The sequence below is a fragment of the Scomber scombrus genome, chromosome 12, assembly GCF_963691925.1.
Source record: "Scomber scombrus chromosome 12, fScoSco1.1, whole genome shotgun sequence".
NCBI classification, from domain to species: Eukaryota; Metazoa; Chordata; class Actinopteri; order Scombriformes; family Scombridae; genus Scomber; species Scomber scombrus.
In genome coordinates this window covers 7177239-7196843 of record NC_084981.1, presented here as the reverse complement: position 1 = coordinate 7196843, position 19605 = coordinate 7177239, and the positions used below count along the sequence as shown (strand labels likewise).

Below are 19605 nucleotides of genomic sequence, written 5' to 3'. Positions count from 1 at the left end.
TGACTGAAACTGGAAGATAAGACAACAAATTGGCACTTATATTGACCTTCCAAATTCTAATTATCATAGCTTTGTTCAGTACATATTTGTGACTGGCTAATTAATGTGGTCTGGTTTCTCTGAATACATTGTGCATCTCATCACTACCAAGTACTGTTTGTAGTTCAAGGAACCTGGAAAACAGTGTTGGGAATTACTCATGGGTTACTTTTTCAGTAATGAGTACTGTCAGGTAATACAGTTTGGATGTGTCAGTTTGGAGCAGGGAATGAAGGTTTGGGGAGGCTAATTAATCTCTACTAAAAGAAGAAAAATGGAAACCTTATTTACATGCATCTTCTTAGCTGATGTGCTAACATTGGCTCCTGCTAAGTTAATATCCAAGAAATTTTAAGTTGTGTGAACACCACATTGTTAAATATAGATTTTTGAAGTCGCCAGGGCTAAACTCAAAAATCCCCTCCAGACATGTATAATAATACTTTACTTGGAGCGTGTGTTCGGCTGCTTGTTTAATTTTCTATTTCTACATGTGTTGTACAGATGATGTGATACTTTAGAATGAGGCATTGGTGTTGTTTAAAGATGGAGCTGATTAACAAAAGTAAGGCAATGAATTACCTACAGGATTAATAATGTACTTACTTCCTCAATTAGTAACAGATACTTGGTGACTGATAACATTTTTAAGCAACTTGCCCAGCACTGCCAGCAAAATGGGAAACCAGCCACTACAGCTACGGTGTTGTTATTGTACTCCTGAGTTGAGCTCTATGGTTTCACTTTCTCAAACACCTGGATTTTAGACTATTTTAGACTATTGCTGTCTTGGGGTAAAAAAAAGAGAGAGAGAGAGAGAGAGAGAGAGAGAGAGAGAGAGAGAGAGAGAGAGAGAGAGAGAGAGAGAGAGAGAGAGAGAGAGAGAGAGAGAGAGAGAGAGAGAGAGAGAGAGAGAGAGAGAGAGAGAGGGAGATGTAACATGCAGAGAGTCCTATGAATACAATAAACATGTCAGCTACTAGGTAATTATGATTAGCAAAAACACCCACTCCCTTCTCTGTATGACGGAAGTGAGAGGAGGAAATAAGTACCAAACTGCTGCAGCATCTAAATACAGCTTTCTCATTGCATGTTCAAAGATGTGTAAATATAATTGCACAAAATGCTTGTATGGAATATGTGTCACATCACAACACATTGTTTCCTCTGACATGCACACACTGCTGCTCAGTTCTAATCAGCTATATTATTTATTGCAAACTATAATTCATCTTGTATAATTAAAAACATGTTGTTTTAAAAAATCAATGTCATTGAGATGTGTAGTGTGCAAGTAGGCTTATGTTTGCACAGCTGGACTCAGTAATCATTGGGCCCCTCCAGTCTGAACAATTACAGAAGTACAAAACAACAGGACTGCTACACAATTCTTTATAATAAGTATGCACTCAACTAAGATATGGGCTATTCTGTGTGACAAAGGAACATTTGTATGTACTGTATATGCCCTTCAGCTCATTTCCTTTATCTGTTTGAGCAGTGAATACTCATTTGAGTCGAGGGACACCTGAGGGAGCTCAGAGCTAATGTGTCGTTGGTGAGAATGTGTCAGTCAGAGAGAAATGTGTGTGACCTTAGAGAGTGTGTGTAGTGTCTCCTCAGCCTAATCTGGTTTGTCACACAGCCAACAGCCGAGGCCGAAGCTCGAGCGGGAGGTAAAACGATGAGGGAGGTTGCTGAGAAAGAGAAGCGAAGGCAGCCAGAGGAAGTTTAAAAATGTGGAAGCAAAGTGTGACAAAGCTTGTTTATATGATAGATATGATAGAGTCAGCGCGTTGTCCGCATAAAATAATAGACATCAGTGGGGGGGGGGGGGGGGGGGGGGGTTTCTAAAGAAGTGTAACTCAGTCACAAACCACAAGATAATGGTCATGCAACACAATGATTCACTTATTGCGCTAGCCTAGCTGAGCGTTCATCTCAAGTTATTGGATCTAAAATTACTTCTGAACACACTGCTATGCTTAAGCAAAATGTAAATACACTGCGCAATTAACTTCACAGAAGGATTAAAGAGATAAAAATATCTGGCATTTTGGGAAATACACTCATTCGCTTCATGCAGAGAATTAGTTGATAACACTAAACATGAATCTAGATCCAGGACATGATTAGCTCGCTTTGTCATAACAGATGGAAGTGGGAATTAGCTAGCCGGACTCTGTCCAAAATTTTCTCTAAATTTAGTCTAAATTTTATTAATTAATATCTTGTTTGTTTAATTTGTGTACAATAAGAAATGTAAAAAAAAACAAAAATGGGGGGGGTTTATGGGGAACAACTGGAACTATTTATGCGCCAGGTTGGTGAATTTCAGAAGTTTCCACAAGCTAACTGGCAATGAAGACAAAACTGTGGGAAATTAGTACGCCAAGTAAGGAAATTGCTCCAATAGTTTACTGTTCTGTACAAACACAATGTATTGGTTTCAGAGGGTTTTTTTCATGGATTAAGATATGATGTGTTACTTAGTCAAATTTGGAGAAATCTTGTAAGCTGATTCACCAATTAGCTAGAACAGCTATTTAGTGTATATCCACATCATCTTTTGCCATTTCAAATGCCCTAGAAGGATGTTTACTCCCTCTAATACTGTTTATTGTTTGTTTGTGTGTGTGTGTGTGTGTGTGTGTGTGTGTGTGTGTGTGTGTGTGTGTGTGTGTGTGTGTGTGTGTGTGTGTGTTGCTAATGCGGATATATTGTATGCTATGTGTCCCCCCAGGCTTGACAGTGATTTTATGAGAGTACGGCAACATTAAACCAGCAATTCAACCCTCGAGCCTGTAGGATATTATAAGCTAATGTAGCTATACCATATTGTAAAATACCATTTATAATGTTTCCTCTAAATTCATGTTTATTTATATGTCACTGTGTCTGTATATAGAGTCATGTTTCGTAAGTTGCCTTGAAGTGCTTCAGATACAGTAAACCACATCTAACATGATGACTGGAGTGTTGCTATTGTGTGATTTGCAGGACAGAGCATAATTTAGATGGACATTAATTATGTAAATCAATTGTGAAATTGCAATAAATTGATTTTTAATACCCACGAATTCTCAGGGGATCCTCCTCCGCACTCTCTTTGTAGAGTTTAGATTTTTGGCCTCTGCTAAATCCACCCACCCGCCCACCACCATTCCTGCTTTAGAATTTGCAAATGACTTTTTGTAAATTAGGCCTTGAAAAGATGCTTAATATAATAATGTGCATGTGTGTGTGTGCGTGTGTGTTTGTGTGTGTGTGTGTGTGTGTGTGTGTGTGTGTGTGTGTGTGGAGGACATCAATCCAATTAATACGATAAAGGAGACCACCAGTTGTTTATGAATCAGCATTTCTCACCGTGACAGCAAAGGACATTAAAGATGACACTGAGTTTTGCTTGCAGTGCATATTTCAGAGTGAGGTGACGGGACATCATCGGCAAAGCTGTTTGTTATATAATGATGACCGCTGCTGAGAAGTTAGAGCCACAGATAACCACCAGAAGACAGGTTGATTGAGTTCTACGGCAGAAAATAGACAGCTGACACTGACACGCCCCACTGGGTGCCTGTGATGAGTACTTTAATAACCACAGGCACATACACTCATCTGTGAGCATTGCATCTGCAGGGACAACTAAAAACTAAGATAAAACTAAATCAATGACAGTTTTGGCATGCAGTAGTACATGAGTCAGTCAAAATCTGCATTTGTGCAGGAGGTATGTGTTATATTCTGTGTTGACTTAAAAGGAGAGTTTGTATTATTTGAAGTTGGGTTTTATAAAGTTAGTGTATTACCTGCAGCAGATGTGGGTCAGCACGCTCACAGTTTGGAGAAGCTAAACAATGTCCTTCGGTTGATGAGGCAGGCATGAAAAACATATTTCAGCCACCTCTATAAATGATCCAACCTCCAGAAATGTCAGGCACATGAAAGAGAGAGGTGAAAACACCTTGGAGAGAAAGAGGGAGCGTTGGTGCTCAAAAGAGATATCAACAAAAGTAAGAGCTGCCACACAAACATTCCAGCATCAGACAGCCTTTATGAAGAGAGATGTAGGTCAGGAGTCTGACAAATGTAAGTGTGTTTGTGTAGAAAAAAATAAGTAAAAATCTATTCCATCTCTTTGAAACACAAAAGTAGCTCAAGGCCACTGAAAACACACGGTTACATGAAGCTTGGAAAATACAGCTCTGGTTGTCTGCACATGTCTCTGGATTTTCAATGGGAGCATTTTCACATTGTTTATATATGAGTGTAAGTGAAAAAAACACTTTGAAAAGTAGCACAAACATACAGTACATTATACACATAGCGTAGGTGGCAGTTATTATCCTTAAAGGGTTAGATAAATAATTATAAATATCTTCTGATATTATCATGAACTTTTGAAATTAAGGTTGCATTCATTTATATTTGTTCTCTGTTTTTGGTAGAACAAGTGGACATATTGACATATTATCACCTTAGAAAGTTGACATGATAAACAGTTGCCTATTTACACATCCAGCATACACACAGCAAGGCTGGTAAGAGCGGAGTCGTGAGCCACAAAACCCAAAACAACAAGATAAATTAGGCTAAAAGGCTTTTTAAAACTGAGGGGAACTCTGTATCTGTGGGCTTGTCACTACAAACAACACAGTCCCATAGTCAATTGAGTCATTATACAAAAACAATATTGATCGGCGCAGCTTCAAATATACATGTAGCATTTTCGAAATTACCTTCTCTGTTGCTGCCCCCACCCTATGGAATTCACTCCCCCCTCACATCAAAATCTCCCCAACCCTCTCCTCTTTCAAATCTGCACTAAAAACACACCTTTTCATACTAGCCTTCAACTCCTAGCTCCCACTGGACTTGTCATGTTTTAACCTTTGTTTTTGTCTTCTTTTGTTTGTTTGTTTTTTAACCTTTTATAACTTATAAACATTTGTTTCATAGCTTTAAATAGGGAAATAGGGAAATTGTAAAGCGTCTTTGAGCACCGCATAAAGCGCTATATAAGTTTGATTTATTATTATTATTATTATTATTATTATTATTATTACTTCTGGATCCCCCTGCCAGTCACGTGTCAGCTCTTGAAAACAGTGGTGTAACCCCAGACACGGGCATGACAACAAAACTTCTTGGATCCGTGCCTCCACTGGAAGGGAGAAACCTCCAGGGGTGGAAAATAGATACGATGCATCCAAGAATACCTCCACTCCTCCTCTGAGGCTCTGAGTAGAGCAGAGCCTCTGTGTCAATAATAACCTTTTAACGTGTCTCACTATGGTATTATCATGTTCACAACACAGGATCTAGTTTATATTTGTCACACTTAAAGGGATACTTCATATTTATTTTTGGAGTGGGGTTATATGGGGTAATTATCCATATAGTCTGTGTATTTAGTCAGTTGCAGAACTTTCTGACCCAAACAGCTCATCTGCGGGGTAATACATTGTGTGGCATGCGTAGGATGATGGAAGTTCTACTGTGTAATGCAGTGCCAGCAAGGTAAAGCAGAGAAAATATTCTCAATATAGCCTACACCTAAACTGATAGTTTTTTTTTCAGGTGGGCCTTTTTTTAGGTGGCTAAAATATGTTTTGCAGCTTTTCCCCTCCACAGCAGTACATTGCTTAGCTTCCATTCCAGTACTATTGTCTGCTTCTCCAAACTGGGAGCATGTTGACCAACATCTATTGCAGGTCATACACTTACTATGGATAAGTGCCTCATTCAACCTTAGTTAAAAAAATCTTAACTTTCCCTTTAAGCTCTAATGTAATGCTTTTTCACACATACACACACGCGCACACACATCTCTCTGATCCAATTACTGCAGGAGAAAGATATGGTTTACTGTTATGAATTATTCATAACTCAATAAAGATGCACCACAAAGGTTAGCATGTTAATCTCGAGTCTGTGCCTCTGAATCCATTTAAAAGATAATTTCTTGAATTCGGCCAACATCATGGCCAGCCATAATTAAGTTGCCTTGGGTCTGGTCTTGTGAAATGTTAAAACAAAGTGATTAAAAATATCCTAACATTATCTAACCTCACTCTAATCATGCATGTCATTTGAAAAGTGCCAATATTTACTTTTTCTTCACATAATAAAGGGCATTTTTGAAATTGCTGGTTGTTTTCTCATTTACATCTCAATTTGATCTTACCCTGTATCTTTTAGAGTTTCATACATTTTTATTCCTCAGACAGACAGTAGAGTCCCTTTGGCATTTTCTCAGACACTTTGCAGTGACAGTAAAGAGGAATGATGATGATGATGATGATGATGACGATGATGATGATGATGATGATGATGATGATGAATGTTTCCATCACTGAACACTAAATGCTGATGACAATGACAGTCGCTACCCTGAGTAAGAAAGACATTTTTAAAATTGTACAACACAGTTCATACAGCAGCAGGCCGGACAATTCACAAGTGTTTTAGCTGCTACACAAATCTGAGGACTGATGTGAAATGCTTAAAGAACACTCAGCGTTTTGTGACTGCTTCATTCTAGCAGCAGTATACACCAGTGCATTACAGCTGCAACATCCCCTGTCCTCAAGATCACACTCCCTGTTAATCCCTCAGAGAGAGCAGGGATGATATGACACACAGCGATTTTTGAGAAACTGGTTTGGGGCACATGCATTATTTCTACTTAGCATTTTAACAAAAGAGCAGGTTACAGCTGCTATAGCATTAAAATTGGTCTAAATATAAGACGGGAGGTTTCTACAGTCAGTAGGATGTGGCAGGGCTCTGTAGAGTCAAAATCTGGTAGAATCTGTCAAGGACTTTTGAAGTAGGTCATCATCACTGTAAGCACTTTGGCTGGGTCATTGTTTGGGTAATTTGATTCGACATGGTTTTAACAATTAATGAACAAAATTAAACGTATCTTAGAAAAAACATAATAAACCAGATTGGGGTCAGTTAAGGCACATTTTAAGCATAAAAACTTAAAAAGGAATAGTTTAACAATTGGAATACACTTATGTGCTTTCTTGCCGAGAGTTAGGTGAGAAGATTGATACCACTCACATATTCGTAAGCTAAATATGAAGCTACAGGTAACATTAGCAAAATGGCTGCAACTCTCCCTAAATTCACAACTTGTCATGTTTACATTTTGAACAGAATAAACAAATAAGATATAACGTGTTACTTAATTAGCTTTAGATGTGCTGATAAGTGGATTGCCGAGCTAGCTGTTGCTGAGCTAGCTAGTTATTTCCACCTTCCTGCTAACTGGCTGCTAGCTGTAGCTTCAGATTTATCACACAGGCATGAAAGTGGTATCAGTCATTTCATTTAACTCCTGTTAACAAAAAGCAAACTAGTTTAGTTTCCCAAAATGTCAAACTATTTCTTTAACCAAGTACTGTTGGTACCTGCATGTCTATGTCTTGCTTTAGTTGCTACAAAGGGACATTGTATCGCAAGAGTTGATCTTGTCGGGAAAACAAATGTCATAAAATGTTAGTCAGCAATTTACAGCGTTCAGTGTGATTATTTTTGCAATTTTGCTGATAATCATTCAAAAAGCAGGCCATCTATTTCCACTGTTTCCAGTCTTTATGCTAAACTAACTGCCTGCAGGCTGTTCATATTTAGCATACTGACTTAAGCGCTACTGATCCCAACAGCTTTGTCATGTCTGAAGTGCTGTTGTTTGTGACATTAAAAAGACACTTAAAAAAGTCATTATGGAACGATTCAGAGTACGGGAACTGTAATTCTAAAGTAATTGCATCCCGGGTGGGGGGGGGGGGGGGGGGGCACAGCTGTGGATGCTTGTATATATGCAAGGAGAGGTGCTTTGCTAAAGAGAGTGGGCTCATCTGCTCAAAGATAACCCTTAATAAGATTCCACTCAATAAGACCTATCATGCTCAATGCCTCTTATTAACTGAGAGAGAGAGAGATACAAACAACTGGTAGGAGAGAGAGAGATGGACAGATAGAAGGACTGAAAGAAATGCTTTGATTGGAAGCTTGACCTAGTTGCAGAAGCTCTGACCAGAGCTAAAAGCATTAGAGGAAATTCAAAAGAGAGGGGCTCCGTCTTAAAGTACTTATAAAGATTATGTTCAAGGCAAATTATTTAGAATTGGTTTGAAAAAACACAGAAGAGTTGTGCCTCCACAGGATGTGCTAGACCTACATTTGATGGATGTGTTCATGTTCTGATGTATATAACTAATAATGGAAATCTTTTTCCTGAGGATATTTAAATGCTGTTGACCTATTTCTTAATTGGATTTTGCTTTTTATTTTTACATTTTTAATGCATACATACATCACTGGTGATTTTTACGCTTCTGTACTGCTGTAGCAAAGGAAAGAATGAAGCATGTGATGTGTGAAACATATTTCAGGAAAATGAACCATTGACCTCAGCACTTCCTTCGACAGCGCCCTTGGTGTAAAAAAGGGAACGCATTTTATCACAGTACCAGACTCCAGCATAAATCCTGTGACTCTAACTGTGAATGAACAGCACATGGCTGAGTCAGTGCTTGAACTGCAGCATGATTAAAACATTCCTGGAGTCTGTGTGTCATGCACTTCCTCATCGCAAACTCTCATGTCTTGTCTTATTCAAGCAAGATCTGCTATTTTGAATCAACCTGTAGGCACTGAGAAATGAGGTCAGACGCAAACAACGTCTCTACTGGAATACAACATTTGAACACGGTGACATTTCTCTGTGGACAAAACGTGACAGCTGGAGGAGGGAGAGTACCTCAAAATGTCACAGATATTACAGACACACAGCCAAATCAACAGAATTGCTGTACTGTCGTCATCTAAAGCCAAGTGCATGTGAAACTGCTGGTCTACTATTTGGGAAGTGCACGGCTGAACTACTGCAAAACACACACACTTTAAGCTTTGGATGAAAGTGTCCACAGAGTTTGGATAGTGGAAATTTATTTTTTCCTTTAGGTGCCCTCTCTATTCTTATTAGTCCTCCAATTTCCTTCCCTCAGATTTATTACTACTTTACTACTGTAATAAAAATGTTCATACATCATAAGTGGGCACTGCCATATAGGAGCATAATTAGATGTCATATCTGAGGTCCTGGTGAATAGCTGAGGTGTGAGAATCATGCATAATGTCAACTGGTCTGCAGGTGAAAAAAAGCATTTGTACAAAGAGATGAATGCTAAGCTCTGTGTTTCCAACAGAAAAGTCATCATTGTGTCATGTTTATAATTATTATCCATAATAAATTTCAAATAAATGCATTCTTACACTAAAACACAATTTAAAGATCCCCTCCAGACATGTATTAAAACATGTAAAAAAAAAAAAAAGTCTGCTTGGAGAAATATTATATGTCTGATATGAATTTTGTCTGACAAGAAAATCTATAATCACCCTTCAAAATCCTTAAAATGACATTTACTCCTTCTCCCTCATCAAAAACACAATTCTTTGAATAAATATTTTTCATTTCAGAAGTTTAACTGCTGCACACTGGATGTCTCACACTTCACTGTAAAGTCCATTCTCAGTGTTTTTGCACTGGAGGCTACAAATTTAAACATTACACACATTAGTTGAATATTGAACGATGATTGGCTCCAGACTAGTTGTAATGCCACAAATCATGCTTGTACCCACCCTATTAAAATCTTATTTACAATGAACATGGTGTAACTTTCCAAATTTAGCAGATGAAAGTATAAACAGCCTTAGTGTCAAACTCTGCACATACATCATTCTGCACAATGAAGCTCAAACATTCAATTGCAGGAACAAGAATACAAATATTTTTGAGAGGTTGGGAATTAGATTTTATAAGAAATGTAAAATATGTAGCCTATATTCAATCTTGATGTGCATTAAATTATTTCATTACAACACATCATTGCCTGCTCTATCAATTCACCCACAGTTAGACGAAATACGACCGGAGATTGGTAGGACCCTTTGAATTTCAAAATAAAAGTTTGAACGTTATAGTGTGTACCACATTAAATACTGCTGAAATACTGCATCAGTGGGTCTCAAAGGAAGCAACGGGGGAATCATTTATTTTCACTAAAACTCCATCCATAAGTAACACAATGACTAAATGTAGACTATGACTATTTTGGCTACGAGTTTCATACACTCTCTGTAATAAAACATCAAAAAGCACAAGTTTTATCACATGGGGGTCTGTTTTCTAATATGTGTCAGTTTAGGGGTCCTTGATGTGGAACAAGTTTGGAATCATTGTGCTAAATAGCCTATGAAATGGTCGGTTTTCTTATATTAGAGGTCTACTACCTCAAAGATGTTACTGTTAGATATTACATGTTTGTATTTGTAACTGAAGTGTTATAAAATTCATCGCAAAAGATGTAGGTCAAAAACTGTTTTACTGTGAAAATGAGTCAGGATGTGTAACGTATATAGTCCCCTTGACTTACTTCACACTGGTACATTGACCCAGTTTCAGCTCTCAGCAGTCTCAGGCTGGTTTGAATTAGCGGCGCGGGTTGCGCGTGGCGTGGAGCCCATAGTGTCTCGTGCCTAGGACGCGCGCTCACTCCCTCCGCGCAGCACAATGCTGGAGACCAAGTTTTTATCCGCGCAATGAATCCTGCCAACGAAACCAGCGCTGACAGAAGTGCAGAACAATATATTTTTGCAGTTGGCACCTACAAACTTCTGGCTTTTACCATCGGGACTATTGGAGTGTTTGGCTTCTGCAACAACGTTGTTGTCATCCTACTTTACTGTAAATTCAAGAGGCTGCGGACGCCCACCAATTTGTTACTGGTCAACATAAGTTTAAGTGATCTTCTAGTTTCTCTGATCGGAATAAACTTTACCTTTGCTTCGTGCGTCAAAGGAGGATGGATTTGGAGCCAGGCAACATGCATGTGGGACGGCTTCAGCAACAGCTTATTTGGTGAGAGAAAATAAAACGAGGAAACATTTAAATAAACATTTATTATTCATGTTTGTCACATAAACATGTTGCAGAATAATTCAGGACTCATATTGCTCGTGTCCTTTAATTATTCGTCTTTCTATTGCAAAAAAAGATATGTGAGCAAATGCATGAAAACAATTATATACATGAAATCCTAAAGTCAATGTATACCTTCGTATATATACATGTGTATTATATATATATATATATGTGTGTGTATTTCTATAGAAGTCAAGCAGGAAATATTCCACATTGAACTAATTCTGTGAAATACATTCAAACATACTATAGGTAAAAGCATAATGTATTGTTTTATTATCATTATTAGAATTAGTATTAGTATTATTATTATTAGTAGTAGTATTAGTATTAGTATTAGTATTATTATTAGTATTAGTATTATTAATAATCTCTTTTTTTCTTTTCCTTCACTAATTCACATCCTTCAAAGAAATTTGTGGCTGGTCAAAATATAGAGACTGAACCCTTCAGTCTCTTCCCTTAAAGAGCTGCAGTAAAAACCTAACGACCTTGAAGGCCTGATTTTATACTATTTATCTTTATTCATAAGTGGGTGATTTTTTTAAATGTATAGAAAGCATATTTTGAAGATAATTGCTTCATACTGAAAAAATGCCTCTGACACCTTCAGTGTGCCCACAGCCTCTATTACCACAGCAACATGATTGTCCGTTTATTACCAGCAGTTATGTGTTATGTGAGTTGTGAATGAATGCAGGGGGTCACTCTGCAGGTCCCACCCCTGTAGGAATTATAGCTAAGTAGGATGGATGTGTGAAAATGAGCTCATTAAGAGCATACCCTCAAGCCTTTATCAGTAAATTAAACACAAAGATGCTGTGGACAGTTGCTATGTTCTAACATAGTCTTAATGCCCTTTAATTGACATTGTGTTGTTTGCACATGATCCAAAGAACACTGTCATCTGCTTTTGTCTTGTAGCATCGCAGTTGGCAATGCTGCATATTTGTTTATCTGCTTTGCGCTGCAAACATGACACAAATAAGTCATGATGAAAAGCTTGCAAAGTTCAGATTTTTAGTTTATACTTTTCAACCAAAGTGTGCTGGACTTCTGTACTTCGTCACGGAAATGGCATTTAAACAGAAAGGATGTGGCGTCCTGTTGGTTTGGCCCATGCTCAGATAAGAAGACAAGCCTGGCAGATAATAGAGATTTCACTTCCAAGCAGCGCCACATCCTGAGAAACACCACGCCCCTCCCTTGTCACTCACACTACAGTGCTGCAGCTATAAATGCTCACATGCACAGCTTGACATGTTAAACCCCAAGGTCATGCAATTAGCCAAGGTGCGATTTGATGGCACCGTCGAAATTCTGGAGAGCCTGCCTCCCAGCAACTGTACCTGAGACAATGATTACAATACATGAGTCCCTGCTGATACAGTTTAATAAATCCAGTAGCTCAGACTTTCTCTGTGTGTCCTCTACAACGAAGAAAAGACAAATATGTCGTCATCTCTATCATATGTATTACCCAGTGGAGGTAAGTGTCAGTGTGACCGTCACACACACACACACACGAGCCACGGGGGACGCAGCAATAAGCCCTGGCTGTACTGTCAATGCACGTCTGTCCTGCTGTAACCCTAACCCCTTAGCTGTGCTTCCAGTGAGTGCACAACCTGGAACAACTATAGTATAGTGTATTTGTAAGTTGTGTGTCTATTCTTTGACACCGGTGCTGCGTTTCTCCCATTAATCAGGAGATTAATGAATCACAGACAGCATTGAAGAGGGTACTGGAGTATATAATTGGATAGATATATATAGGTTATATAAGTGTGTGATGCTGATTGACTAGAAACAATCAATTTTAGAATGTGTGCCGTGAGGAGTCAGATTTGCTCTTGGACTACACATCATATAAAAGTGTGAACGGCGTGATGTGTACAAGATGAACATAAGGAGAGACAAATATTTGAGTACACAATGTAGCCCAAACAGCATCCCTTTCTGTCCAAGAACAGGCTGTACAAGACAGATGCAGGTCTTAGAGGTGTGTGTGTGTGTGTGTGTGTGTGTGTGTGTGTGTGTGTGTGTGTGCGTGTGTGTGTGTGTGTGTGTGTGTGTGTGTGTGTGTGTGTGTGTGTGTGTGTGTGTGTGTGTGTGTGTGTGTGTGTGTGTGTGTGTGTGAGGAGTCCCTTTCTGTGAGTTTTCTAGGACTCGCAACGTAATGTTTAAATGTGATGTTCCGCACCAAGATGTTCAGAGTTCTTTATGAACAAAGTATGATGAAACTCATTTGGTCTGAAGAGACGCTGAGTCGCCGTTGACCCAGATCCTCCAGTCAGCGCTCCGCATTACTCAGTGTGTCTGTATCTCTCTCACTGCCAACTGCCAGGCATCGTCTCCATCATGACTCTGGCAGCCCTGGCCTATGAGCGATACATCCGGGTGGTCCACGCCCAGGTGGTGGACTTTCCCTGGGCGTGGCGGGCCATCTCCCACATCTGGCTGTACTCTCTAGCCTGGACGGGGGCTCCACTCCTGGGCTGGAACCGATACACTCTGGAGATCCACCGGCTGGGCTGCTCGCTGGACTGGGCATCTAAGGATCCAAACGATGCTTCTTTCATCCTCTTCTTCCTCCTTGGCTGTTTCTTTGTGCCTGTGGGCATCATGATCTACTGCTATGGGAACATCCTCTACACAGTGCAAATGGTAAGATATGCAGATGTGCATAATAATAAATTATGAATGAGTTAGAACAATCAATAGAATGAATTACGTAGGCTTGTGGATGGAGGGTTGCTGATTCAAATTCTCAGACTAGAATCTTGGAAGGAAACTTTAAACCAGGCAGCCGAAAATAACGATCGTTCTACTTCTCAACAAAAGATAATAAGGTACGACTGAATAAAATGAACACTTCGCTCCACTGGACTTAATTACAGATATAAAAGAGAATGTCTTATTATTAGTAGTAGTAGGAGTAGTAGTAGTAGTAGTAGTAGTTTAAATTGAGTGAATAATGAGCAGACTAATAATGGTAATGTGACACTTGACCTGATTTTTTATTTTTAAATCAATTTCATATCTTATAATACAACTGACATTTCAACTGCTTACAATGCACACACTTCAACTTTCTTCAGCGCTTCCACTTCAACCAAAATGTACCACTTTTTATCCAGTGGTTACACATCAACTCACATTTCAACTACTTTCAATTCTTTATCCCCAAATGACATTTCAACTGTTTTCAGTGCTTACAATTTAAATGACACTTTCAGTCTCAAACCCTCACCTTCGAACATTGACAAAAAAACATGTCCAGTTCTTGTACCTGCCACAACTTCCACTGTTCATACACAATACACTCCAACTGCTTTATATGCGCACACTTGCACCAAGCTACTTATTTATCATCTACACTTGGACTGATATTTCAACTCCTTTCAAGCACTTTTACTTCAACTGACACTTGAATTGCATTCAGTATACCTTTTAGTGCATACATGTAAACTTACAATGTCATTTCTTTAAGCCCTCACATTTGAATTGCCATTTCAAATCCTGTTAGTTTTTGTATTTCATCTGTCACTTGTATACACTTTATCAGAAAATGTAATTTTTTCTGGTTACAAAAAAAGCCTTTAGTGTTGAGTATTTACCACATACAAACATCTTCGTATTACTTTTGGCTGAAGACAGATTAGAGTCTGACCAATAAATAGTCCCGACCAGCATAGGCCAACATTAGCTCATTACGTATTTAATAGTATCACATATATTGTATGTCAGCATAACAATGACAATACATAGAAGTACAGAAATGCCACCACTGTTTTGAAACACTGTCACCAGTCCCATACATATATAAGATTCATATGTAAGATGTCCTGCCTAGTACATTTCTTGGTTGTAATTGCTATTGGGAACCTTATCACACGTTTATTTAGGTTATGGCTGTGTAAAGAAAATCAATATCGACCAGTATATCGTTATCACATTTTTTAAAAACACTAATATCAATATTGGTATTAAAAAGCCAGCATTAGTTGGGTTGTCGTAGCTCAAATACAAACTTAGCAGACACCTCTGGGTTTTCATTTTAATAAAAAAAAAGCTCCTTGACCTTCGCTGGCCGCCTTTCTTTCACCCATCTTTTATTACGAACTCTGTTATCATAATGCGCTTCTGTGCCTTCAGGGCTTGTCCGGTACAGTGGAAAGCTCATTGTGTGTCTTTACTGACTCTTTGAAGTGTCCTTAATGTATTATTCACAGAAGACAGCCTAGTAGTAAAGGACAAGTGAGCACTTTGTTACAATGATAGTTGAGTATTTGTGTTCACTTTAATGATTCCTTCCAAATCCCTTAACAGTCTTATTTGATAGAACTGAGGATCCACAGGATTCTTTAATATGTTTGTGTCTGTATCATATTCTTCTGTTTGTACCACTGAGCAGATGGGCACTTGTGTTTTAGAACAGGATAACATGTAAGCAAATGTGTAAACCAGAAAAACACCTAATAATTCAAATCAAATGACCCAGATGTCTGTCTGCAGCACAATGTGGTACAGCTGCTCGCTCTCCTTCCTTAAGTATTTGCAACAATCTAGGAAATATTGGCTGCTGCATCCTCACACTCTCAATTTTTAGCATCTCAAAACTCCCAGCCCCTCTGTAAGCCCCTGAATACCTCAGAGATCCGAGACAAGCTCATTACACACGTCACAGCAATTTGGGAGATGCTCTGAAAATCTTCAAAGGGAAGTACTCTGATCCTTACAGAGTATCTTTATGCTGGAACATCTCACTGTAGACATCTGAAAAGCTGGGAAACAGTAGAACATAAACATGGAAATAGCTTGTGGCTTCATTAGAAATGAGTTTGCAGTGATTCAGTCAGCTGTTGGAGACTGTCCTCAGGGAGAGTCATATGCTTTATCACCTCATCTATGAGCTGTCAACTCACACAAGATTATGGAAATAAAGCTGTAATGGTAATATTTATTATAGTATTAATACAGAATTAAATAGAAACATTCTCAACAAACTGTTGTCTCTCCATGTTTCTAAATCTATTGGAAGTCATGCTTCAAAGACATGCTGTCCATATAGAAGTAGAGCGTGAAAAGTGAAAGGATGTTTTCTCTGATCCAAAAGACAGCTCTTTTCAAGTCATAACAAGTACATGTTTCTTTGTTTCTGTTCTTCCACGTGGTTGTGTATGTTCTCTACTATTGCTTCTGTTTAGTTCCCCACCACAGTGCAAGTCAGCTTGGTTCAGTTTCAGCTTTCGCTTTATTTGGAGCGACAGCACTGAACTCGACTAGCTGAAGTCAAAATAAAAAATAAACTGCAGAAATTGTTGCATCAGTGTTGGAAGAAGTTATGTAAAAGTTTTAGTCTCTCATGTATACACTGCAAATATGAAGCTTCATATTTACTGTACAGACCTGAGAGTGGTATTGATCTTTCAAATGTGAATCTTACAAAAATCAAACCATGCCTTGGTATAATGAAAAGTACTTATTATACAGCAGATTGGCTTATTTCAGTCTTATATTATTATATGTTATAATATCAGATTGTTGTTAATGATGCATTAATGTGTAAACAGCATTTACCTGTCACAGCTTGCTGAATTTGAGCTCATTTATATGCTATTTGGTAGTTTTATAACAACATTTATAACAACTATTTTATTGGCTTATCATAGGTTTTGCGTGTAAAATCTTAATCTGTAAATTCACTTGTAGTTACAGTTGTCAGAAAAATGCAGTGCAGTAACAATGCAGTACAATATTTGCCTCTGAAATATATTGCAGGAGAAGTAAAAAGTAGTATAGAATGGAAATACTCAAATATAGTATAAAATTGTACTAATGACCACCTTTTATTTTGTACTACATGAATACTTCATGTAATACAACCAGTCAAACTACCAACATCCAAACCAGTGACCATCTATTCTGTAGACAGCCTGTCGAACTGTTAACTGGTCTTACTGGTGAATATCTTTCCTGTTTCTTACAGCTACGCTCCATACAGGACCTCCAAACGGTTCAGATCATCAAGATCTTGCGCTACGAGAAGAAGGTCGCCGTTATGTTTCTTCTAATGATCTCCTGCTTCCTGGTGTGTTGGACACCCTACGCTATTGTGTCCATGATGGAAGCCTTCGGCAGGCAGAGCATGGTCTCTCCCACAGTGGCCATCATCCCTTCATTCTTTGCCAAGTCTAGCACAGCCTACAACCCCCTCATCTATGTATTCATGAGTCGAAAGGTGTGTAGTCATATAGATTTTTAAAGAAAAACAGCCAAGAAATAATGTGACATCAGTAAACAGTGTAACACTTATTTATAGCTCTTTGTAGATGGTCAGGGTGGGGGCAGTGAAAAGATTCAGGTTACGTTGCCCTCCAGAATACACAATATGTTTAACTTGACAGCTGTAAATGGCCACTTCCTGTGTGTTCATTCGATTTTTTCCCCTTCAGTGAGAACAACTGACCTCAGAATTTAATATGGGAAAATAGGGCAAATCAATGGCGTCTAAATTAGGAGTGATGGTTTGCTGTCCTGCTGTGCTGCTTCATTTTGTGGTTTAAACAGAAAAGACAAGAGAGAGGTGGATTTATAAGTATGGAAACATTTTAATAGAAGTATTTTTAGGAATTTAATTGAATTTGATTTCCCCTAAAGTGCAGCTGTAACATCTGCATTATAGATATATATATATTCCTCTAAGAGTTCCGTTCATATTTCTCACCTTCTAATTGTACTGTATGCATATATAGTATGTAAAGGTGTGAAATTGTCACTTACACTTATTTAAGTTTGGTGTCACCCTGTGAGGCTGATATCTTACATCAGCATATTTAAAAGATAAATGATCGAGCAGAGGGTGCTATTTCATCCCTATGTTAAATATCAGCCTTTTATCTCTTCCCTCTGCTTCTCCTCCTACTTATCCTCTCTCAGTTCCGCCGCTGTTTGCTGCAGCTGCTCTGTTCGAGGCTCTCTTGGCTGCAGCGAAATCTCAAAGAGCGCCCCCTGGCTCCGGTCGAACGCCCCATCCGACCGATCGTCATGTCAGGCACCAGGGACCGACCCAAAAAGAGAGTGACCTTCAGCTCCTCGTCCATCGTCTTCATCATCACCACCGACGATTTCCGCCGATTGGACGTGACCTCCAAGGCTGGAGATTCCTCAGAGGTTAATGTCATTCAAGTGAGGCCATTGTGATCCACAGGGACTGGACTTCTCACCACTAACCACTCAGTATGCCTTAGGACCTGACATGTAACTTCAAGCCAAAATAGCTCTATCTGACCTCTCTCTGGATGTTCTTCTGCATCTACACACAGTTACTGACTTGTTACAACTTTATGTACATTTCCCTTTGTCAGCTGCTGAAGAACCCAAGATCTCAACTAAACCTATTTCTGACAATGTTTTGTCTAACCAGGAAGTATGAGTGTGACATCCTCATCTAACATCAATTGTGTTGATATCCAGTACATACATGATGATGTAGTTAACAACTAGTAATATGTTTCTGTTAGAAAATGAATCACACTTATTTGTCAAATGTTCCATTTATGTGACAACTGTAGGACTGTGTTGAGTATTTAAAGGCCAGTGGTGTTATGGAGTTTGGATGATAGCAGTTTTGTTTTTTTTGGTTGGTACCCAACTGCAATTGTGTAACATGGCAAATAAGCCTTAGCTCCTTAGCTATAAACCATAGTACACACACCGACATTATTGTGTATGGATTCAATAAAGAGTTGCTATTTTAAGCTACCTAGCTTGTGTTCGTTATCTCATTTTAATCTAAATCTCCAGTGTGACAAGAACAGTCACTGTGGGATGACATTTTGTGGAATTACATGTGTGAAGAATACAGGAGTGTAATTAGATAAGAGGAGATGAGACTGGGACCTTGGTATGCTTCAGTGAGACGCTCCTTTTCATAACCTCCTGGGCTGTCAGCTATGAATAGACTTGATAAATGGATTTCCATCGCTGTTAAAAACCTTGTTCAATGTCAGTGACTGGGTCAGTGACTGAGTGAGTGGCAATTATGTTTATACTGTTTATACAGAGTTCATTCTGTCCTAAAAAATTGTAAGCAGATGCTATTAAAAAGTGGAGCAATTGATAGATACTAGATCTGGGTAGTAGGATGCATCACAGCCAGCGCCATATTGGACCAGGGTCTAGCAGCTCTCTACAGTAGAGAATACCAAACTTTTGCGCTGTTTTGGCTGTTTCATAGAAAGAAATAATTAAACCAAGGCACAAGGTATAATTTCTGGCCAAGTAGTGATTTCACAACACTCTACTGTCTGAGCATGTTGAACTGAATGTACTGTTATCACTATAGGTCAAGTTAAGTGGCGATGAATCTTTGCAGTGGGACTTTCCAATCCAGCCTTACGAAATAGTCACGAAATGGACACGAATTTTCTCATTTTTTCGTGACACACAACATGACTTTCAAACAAATGAATTTCAATTGGAAGTATATTTCATTCATACATCCCTTATAAGGGATACATTTCCATGTTTGGAGGTGGAGGGCTAGATAGGTGAAA

The 19605-nt window shown here is 38.7% G+C and overlaps 1 protein-coding gene across 1 annotated transcript; it reads left to right on the top strand.

Moving 5' to 3' along the window:
- Window positions 1-10561: 10561 nt before the first annotated feature.
- Window positions 10562-18790, top strand: opn3 (opsin 3). The gene is made up of 4 exons (XM_062430590.1): window positions 10562-10981; window positions 13392-13711; window positions 17037-17288; window positions 17987-18790. The coding sequence occupies exons 1-4, from the start codon at window positions 10663-10665 to the stop codon at window positions 18248-18250; spliced, it is 1155 nt and encodes a 384-aa protein (XP_062286574.1). The 5' UTR covers window positions 10562-10662; the 3' UTR covers window positions 18251-18790.
- Window positions 18791-19605: the final 815 nt, after the last annotated feature.

Excerpts from the sequence above, each read along its gene's own strand:
- opn3 (XM_062430590.1), top strand. The coding sequence starts at position 10,663 with ATGAATCCTGCCAACGAAACCAGCGCTGACAGAAGTGCAGAACAATAT. Across the intron at positions 13,712-17,036 it reads TCCTCTACACAGTGCAAATG|CTACGCTCCATACAGGACCT; the intron begins GTAAGATATGCA and ends TGTTTCTTACAG. Across the intron at positions 17,289-17,986 it reads ATGTATTCATGAGTCGAAAG|TTCCGCCGCTGTTTGCTGCA; the intron begins GTGTGTAGTCAT and ends ATCCTCTCTCAG.